Here is an 8,036-nt window from a genome sequence, read left to right on the forward strand (position 1 = left end):
GGATAAGGAAGGGCAAGGAAGAGGACACAAGATATGACGGTTCACGACTTTCATCGCATAGAGAGCTGCCTACCGGTAGCAACTAATTAACGAGCTCCTTTGGGAGCCTCGCAACGATCAATGTCACTTGGCGCGCTTTCATCCATTCGCCACGTGTCGCGCTCTGAGCGCTCCCTCCAGATTTTGTTTTTTTACTTTTCCGCACGCGTTTTCGGTGTTTTAAACGTTTTTTTTACGTTTTGGTTTTCCACCGGTCTTCCCTAGCTTTTCGATCAAAAAAAATTCGGGAAAAAACTTTTTTTGCGCAAAAAAACGCATTTTTTCCCGCGAGAGTCACGGTTTTGTTTTCTCGAGAGGCACGGTTGTGCCTTCGCGAGAGGCACGGCCATGCCTCTTGAAAACGACAAAAACGTGTTTTCTGTTTTTTTTCCTTTCGCGAGAGGCATGGTTTTGCTTCCGTGAGAGGTTCAGTTATGCTTTCACGAGAGTCACGGCCGTGCCTCCTCGAAAACGAAAAAAAACACGTTTTCTATTTTTCTTTCTTTCACGAGAGGCACGGTTGTGCTTTCGCGAGAGGCACGGGTGTGCCTCTTTCGGAAAGGAAAAAAAGGCGTTTTCTGTTTGTTTTTTCTTTCGCGAGAGGCATGGTTTTGCTTCCGCGAGAGGCATGGTTGTGATTTCGTCAAAGGCACGAGCGTGCCTCTTTCGGAAAGGGGGGAAAACCCGTGTTCCTGGTTCGTTTTTTTGTCCGGTTTTTTCGTGAAAAAAAGTTCGTCAAAATCTATCAACATGAGATCTAGTTTTGAAGATCTCGATGCGAGAAATCCAACGGCGAAAGCGGTTCGAGATTTGGACGCACGGTTTAAGAGATAAAACATTTTGAATAAACGAATCTACAAAAAAAAGAAAAAATTCCCAGGTTGCGACAAGTGGCACACATGCAATGCACCACTTGTCGCAACCCGCAGAAGTTGGAGTGATCTCCACGAAAAGTACTCCTTAACTACTCCCTCCGTTCCTAAATAATTGTCTTTGTAGAGATTTCAACAAGTGACTACATACGGAGCAAAATGAGTGAATCTACACTCTAAAATATGTCTACATACATCTGTATGTTGTAGTCTATTTGAGATGGCTAGAAAGGCAATTATTTGGGAACGGAGGGAGTATTAACCAGTGATTTCGCGCCTGCCGTCTAGCGTCGGCCGAAAAACAAGAGTGCATCTTTCTCGTAGTGGGCTAGTCTTAGTGGCCCATCATAGCCCACATACCTAGGGTTCGCGGAAGGCATAAAGACCGCACCGCCTTGCAAATAGAACCCTGCCGCCGCCGCCGTTCTTCTTCCTCCTCGCTTCGTGTTAGAGGGTCGTCCTTCTCAGGTACCCCGGCAAGCAGTCCGTAGCAGAGCTCCCACCCTGTCCTCTTGCGATGCTATTTTCTCCATTTGCTTCAAACTCCTTCTTTTGGTTTTGCCCGGCAGATCAGAGATGGCGGTGCCGCTTCTGACGAGGAAGATCGTGAAGAAGAGGGTCAAGCACTTCAAGAGGGCCCATAGCGACCGCTACATTGGCCTCAAGGTAACCACTTATACCAAACTTTTACCCAGTGGAATTCGTAGGTACCACGCCCACGTGTTTTGGTTGTTCAGTTCAGATGATGTGTTCCGGTTCTAGATCGCGATTGCTGTGCGCCGGTGTAGTTGGTTTGCCTTTCCGAGTAGTGTCTGATGCTAAGTTCTAAGCGTGACTGTTGTTGGTCGTTGTGGTTGCGGTGTATTCCTAATTTATACTAGCAATGGTTCTTCGAAGTGGTAGGAAAGTGGAAGGCATAGCCTGTAGAAATGTGTTGCTGTTTCTTTCGTGTTGGGATCCGTAGTTAATTTGAAGGAGAAAACTAATTATTGCATGTTTAATCAACCTTGCTTATTTGGACTTGACACATCATTTGAACACTTGGTGCAAAGGTGATGCCGAATTTTGAGCTTTGCTGTTCTTTTGGTTACTGTTTCTATCTAGCGGTTTGAAAGGAAGGAAATGATGTCTTAGTAAAAGGTCTGAGGAAGAGAACGTTTTCTTCAGTGAGCATTGGGATGAAGTAAGAGAGCACACTAGCCCTTGCATGAGTATAGCATTGTGGCCGTCACAAACTCTTCTACAACAATAACTTCATGATTTTCATGAAGTGGGTTGGATATTAAAGGCGTGGCTTCATTATGAGTATGAGTGCTTGCCTAGATTTCTCCCAACACTTGTTATCCACTGGTTGCTGAAGAAAATCTTGTCTTTCACATGATTATGCCTTCTGTCTGATCCTTCCAGCAAACGAATTCTTTCCCGGTTATACTTAATTGGTGGCTGTAGTCCATTTTTTTTCTTCTGCATTTAACTTCTCGTATAACTTTTTTGTTCAATGAATCTGTGGTAGCAAGTGCACCTGCCAAAGAAGTGATGTTTCAAGAGCATCTGTTTTGCTACACTCAACATCTTAAAAAATCCGTTGTTTGCATGGAGTGCTCTTTTTCAAAACATACTCCCTCCATTCTGAATTATAAGATGTTTTATATATTTCAATATGGACTACATATGGACTAATGTGTGAACAAACACACCGAAACGTGTAGAATAAGTTATTTTACACCCGAGTTTTTTTTAAGTTATTATGTTTAAATTTTATGTTTGGTATACGAATAATTACATTTATATTGATTCACCACACAAAAAAGGGTATAAGAAAAGTAAGATATGAATCATAAAAACACAAAATTTACATTTATATGTACACTTTATACTATGTTTTTACTTTCATAATTTTACTGACATAAAAAAGTGGTGTAGTGATGTAATCAGAAAAAAATTTAGAACATCTTATAATTTGGAACGAATACCTTAAAAATTGAATGTATAGTTTCTTGTAGTTGTAGCTTATTCCCGACTGGCATCGTGCTTTAGACAACACATAAGCAGAAGCGTATGCTAAACTTCTTTTGTCTTTCTTATATGCTCAAGTTCTGTGTCTTCTTGACATGTTTTTCTTAGTGACACGTGTGCTTAACAGCTTATCTTGTGCTTAAACCGAAAATTTCACGCCTCTATATCTACAGACCAGCTGGCGCAGGCCAAAGGGTATTGATTCCCGGGTGAGGAGAAAGTTCAAGGGATGTACTTTGATGCCCAACATTGGCTATGGTTCTGACAAGAAGACCAGGCATTACCTGCCAAACAAGTTCAAGAAGTTTGTTGTCCACAATGTCTCCGAGCTGGAGCTGCTTATGATGCACAACAGGTAACTTACACAGTTACACTGTCAATATGAAGTGCTGATTGGTGTCAAGAACCTGATGTTCTCAAGTTAGATGGTTCTTCACTCTTCTGATCCTGAACTGTGCTGATTGGTGTCAACATTTTTTTTAGAGAATAACGTTCTTTATTTTCAGATTAACTCTTGCATTGCTTTTATTGCCAACAGGACATACTGTGCTGAGATCGCCCACAACGTCTCTACCAAGAAGCGGAAGGACATTGTGGAGCGTGCTGCACAGCTGGATATTGTTGTCACAAACAAGCTTGCTAGGCTTCGCAGCCAGGAGGACGAGTGAAATGTTCTTCCAGTGCTATTATGGCCGCTTTGCTTGTTGGAAACTGTTTGCTCTGGGAGCTTGTTTACTCATCTGTTACTTTTATGATATGAACATGCTGTTATTATCAGTAACGACTAGCAGGCTAAAATTTTGTTAATGGTATCAACCTCTAAATCAGAAACTTGCTTTGTCTCTTGAAGACAGCATGCTGATCGTCTTGTTACTTTGCCAAGTCCTTTTGTTTTAAAAAACTAACTGACTAATGATCCATGTTCAGTACGTGGTCCTGCTTTCCAAAGCAAAGGTTATTTTAATCCGAACGTTCAAAGAGTAGGATTTTTTTATATAAACATATATATATACCGAGTATTGATTTCGGAAATACACTTTGGTTCCTGGTTGTATATACATCCTATATAGGGATTTTTTTAATAATTAAACAAAAAGTCAAGATAGTTCAAAAGTATTTTTAGATTAAACTTGATTTTGTTTTGCACTGGTTTATAAATTTTCATGAAAAAAAACCTAACATTGACTTCAGGGAAAAAAGACAAAATTTATTTCCTATTATAGCTCACTACTCACTATTTTGACCGAAAATTTGTCTTTTTGAAAAGAAGTCGAATGGTTATTTTCTTTTTGTGGAATTTTTCTCACAGGTATAATAGAAGGTCAAGTTTATTTTAAAAATATTTTCAGATTTTTTGACTTTTTGTTGAATTGCTAATTTATTTATTCATATAGGGTGTATATACACCTGGAACCAAACGTTCTCGTCTGTATTGATTCCGGAAAATTAACTCATTTTTTAGAGAGATACTAAGTTTAGTTAGCCAGAGCTGACTGACGTGGCATGTTTTTTGGCCATGTGTGCACATACAAACAAGACCCACCTATTAGAGCATCTCCAGCCGTTCGGCCCCCAGGGCGCCGAAAAATAGCGGCCTGTGAGTGAGCCGGCGCTAGTTCGGCCCCTGGGGTTTGGTTCGTTTTCAGTCGCATGCCCACGGTCGCCGCGGGTTCGGAAGTTCGCCTTGTTTTTTTTCAAACTGGGCGACTTTTGCATGAACTCTACCATTTTTCGTCCAAATTTATACAAAAGCGTAAAACATGCGTGAACTAACATAAAAACGAACTTAAAACGCCTAGCTAGTGCCGCTGCCGTCGCCACCGCCGCCTTCTACATGCCGAGAAGCCTGTAGAAGCGGGTGTAGTCGCCGACGTCGTCGTCGTCGCGCGCCTCGCCCGCGGCGTCCCTGCTGCACCCCTCGCCTGGGTCACCGACGGCGCATGACGGCCCGGCCTTGACCTCGTCGTCGCTGTCGATGACGATAATGCCGCCTTCCTCGGCGTGGCGACGGGCCTCGGCGCGGCTGCGGGCCTGGGTCTTCAGGTAAGCCCGACGCTGTTGGCGCACCTGCTCGCGGACGTAGTCCTCCCTCGCCCATTTGAGGGCGGACTCGTCGTCGGGTGCCACCATGCCGGCGTGCTCCGGCTTCACGGGGGCCGTGTCCGGCTCGGGCTTCGGCCGGACAAGGCGAAGGGAGCGCCTTGTCGGTGCCGTCGCGGGCGACGACTCGTTGATGATGAGGGTGCCGCTCCGCACGCGACGCCCGAGCGGTGTCTCCTCCAGCTTGGGCTTGACGGGGCGAGCCCGACGAGGAGGACGACCCCGGCTCCATTCGCCGTGGTATCCAGGAGCTACCGCGGCGGCGAGGGAAGGAGGGGCGCGCCGGGTACTCCAGCCGCGGCACATTGCCGGTGTCGATGTGGTCGAGAAAGGCGTCGAGTGTGCGGCCGGGGACGCCCCACGACTCGCGTCGTCCTTCAGAGTTGAGGCGGCCGCGGGGGATGACGCTGTTGGTGGGGGCGATCTGCTCCTCGCGGCGGGCCTGAAAGTACAGCGTCCACAGCGTTTCGCTGTCGGGGGCGTACCTCGGCTCGTTCCGCTGCTCCTCCGTCAGCGACGAGCGTATGCGGGCGATCTCCGCCCGCCGTGCGGCTCCTTCGGGGACGAGCGGCACCGGACACCGGCGGCGCTCAACCTCCACGCCCCCGGCACGCGCATGTCGGGCGGCACCGGGTACTCTGCCTCGTACAGAAGGCGCGCCTCCGGCTCCTGGAGGTGTCGGCGGCCGAAGCCGTTCGCCGCTGCGCCGTCGCCTGGGTATCTCTCGGCTATTTCGCTCATCGGCGGTGGAAGGCAGTGGGGGATAGCTCGTCGGCGGGAAGAAGGCTTTCGCGGGATGGAGAGGGGGAGGGGTGTGGTGCTCACCGACGGGGAGGGATGCCTTTTTATAGCCGGAGCGGGGGTGACGGTGGGCGGCATGCGGGCGGACGCGCGTCGGCGGTGTCTTCACTGCACCGCCCGTGAGCATCAATGGAGGCTGACCGGCGCGGCAGCGCGGCAGCCCGGCATCCTTCGCATTGATTCCCGCGGGAACCGAAGTGATGGGGTCGACGAAGCAGCCGTCTCGCTGACGCGGCGGGCCCGCGACTGCTTCGCGCCAAAAACGCTCGCCCCGACGCCCCCGGGCGCCACCCGACGCTTCGGGTTCGGTCTGGGTACGCCGGTGCTGATTTCGGCCCAAGCCGGTGAAAAACGGGCTCCTGGCGCGGCTGGGCCGATTTTTCGGCGCCGGCGAAAAGAAAACGCTTGGGAAGGCTGTTCTGGGGCGCTGCTGGAGATGCTCTTACAAATCATGTCAACATGATCAAATGGTGGATTAGAGCTACCTACAACTACATCAATATGTGGTGTTTTGTGCAACAAACCAAAGAGTAAGAGTAAGTGTTTGTATAAATCCCTCTCCTCTTATTCCTTCTAGATTTCATTTGATGTACAATTTATACTTTCCTTTTATCAGCATCTGCAATGAACTTTTGTGTCATTCTACCTTCTTCTGTCGTAGCGTCACCATCTACAACGTGTAGAGAGTCCATCAACGGTTACTCGCTCACCTGGTGCACCTGATCGAAGACCACCGGTTAAGCCGTTTCAATGCAAGGCGCTTAGAGGTACTAAGAGCGTCTCCAATAGCTCATATAAAAAGCTACTCCCTCCGTTCCTAAATACTTGTCTTTCTAGAGATTTCAACAAATGACTACATACGGCGCAAAATGAGTGAATCTACACTTTAAAATATGTCAACATACATCCGTATGTTGAATCCATTTGAAATGCCTAGAAAGACAAGTATTTGGGAACGGAGGGAGTACATAACAGCGGATGGCGGCTTTTCATAGATGGAGGGAAGTTCAAGAGAATTTACGGGATCTTGTAATTTTTTGCGCATTTATAGAAACTGTTGGAATTTTTTTGGGCCCGACTTCACCTATATGGTCCTTATTTTATCAATACACGAACTATTGGAGATGCTCTAACACAATCTCCAACGGCAGATCCTGTATGCCACCCGAGGGGGCAAATAGGCGTGGCTTTGACCGTAGGTTGGCCAGCCCAGTTTGCTGCTTCCTTTTTCTGTTCATTTGTTTTTTTTCTTTGTTTCACTTTTTAGGGTATTTGGTTATTTTCAGGCTTTTTTACGTTTTTATATCCTTTTATTTTTATTAATGTATGGTGATTTTATTTGCATATGGTGAACACTTTTTAATAGAGTGAACTTTCTTGTAATATATGTTGAATGTTTTATAAATACACATTAAATATTTCTAAAAATACCATGGACATTGTATTAGTATACAGTAAACAGTTATGCAATATAAAATGATTTATTTTAATATATAGTGATTTTTGGTAGTCACTAAACTTTATTTACACACCAAAAAAATCTAATATATGGTGAACTTCTTTAATATATGATAAACATATTTTTAGTATACACCAAACTTTTTTAGACTAGCACTGAATTTTTTTACAGATATATATTTTCTATTTTTAAATTGGTTTTTAAATTTTAAAGAAAAAATTGACTATAACATCTTCTTTTTTAGGGAAAACTCTGGACTATAACATCAAAGAGGGTAAAAGATCACTTTTGTGCCAGAGAGGGTTTGGTCCATTTGCATTGCATGCAGGCGTGGCCTCTACTATGTGACACTCACATGCGTTGTCTAGGGAATTTTCTAATATACGCTCGTGGCGTCAAGTTGTCGCTGCTTCTCACAGAGGCGAGCGACCTAGGCACGGAGATGGGCCGGCTCAACTACGAGATTATGCATGCGCTACAGTTTCTAAATTTGTTTGCAAATCTTTAAAAAAATCTTCGTGTTTTCAGTTCTGTTCAGCAGTTTAATTTTTTCCATAAATTGTTCGAAAATTTAAAAAATGTTCGTGTTTCAAATTTTGTTTGGGGCTTCCCAAAAATGTTTGCCAGTTATAAAAAGTGTTCATGACTTTGAATTTTTTTCGGTAGTTTAGAAAAGTATTCCCATTCTTCAAAATGTTTGCATGTCCAGAAATGTTTTGGAAATTGAAGAATGATCCAGTTTTTAACTC

The 8,036-nt window shown here is 45.2% G+C and overlaps 1 protein-coding gene across 1 annotated transcript; it reads left to right on the top strand.

The window, feature by feature from the left end:
- Window positions 1-1,252: 1,252 nt before the first annotated feature.
- On the top strand, window positions 1,253-3,795 carry LOC119339501 (60S ribosomal protein L32-1-like). Its single transcript, XM_037611536.1, has 4 exons — window positions 1,253-1,379; window positions 1,481-1,577; window positions 3,101-3,282; window positions 3,466-3,795. Exons 2-4 carry the CDS (start codon window positions 1,488-1,490, stop codon window positions 3,593-3,595), a joined length of 402 nt encoding a protein of 133 aa, XP_037467433.1. The 5' UTR covers window positions 1,253-1,379; window positions 1,481-1,487; the 3' UTR covers window positions 3,596-3,795.
- The last annotated feature ends 4,241 nt before the right edge of the window (window positions 3,796-8,036 follow it).

The sequence above is a fragment of the Triticum dicoccoides genome, chromosome 7B (assembly GCF_002162155.2).
Source record: "Triticum dicoccoides isolate Atlit2015 ecotype Zavitan chromosome 7B, WEW_v2.0, whole genome shotgun sequence".
NCBI lineage: Eukaryota > Viridiplantae > Streptophyta > Magnoliopsida > Poales > Poaceae > Triticum > Triticum dicoccoides.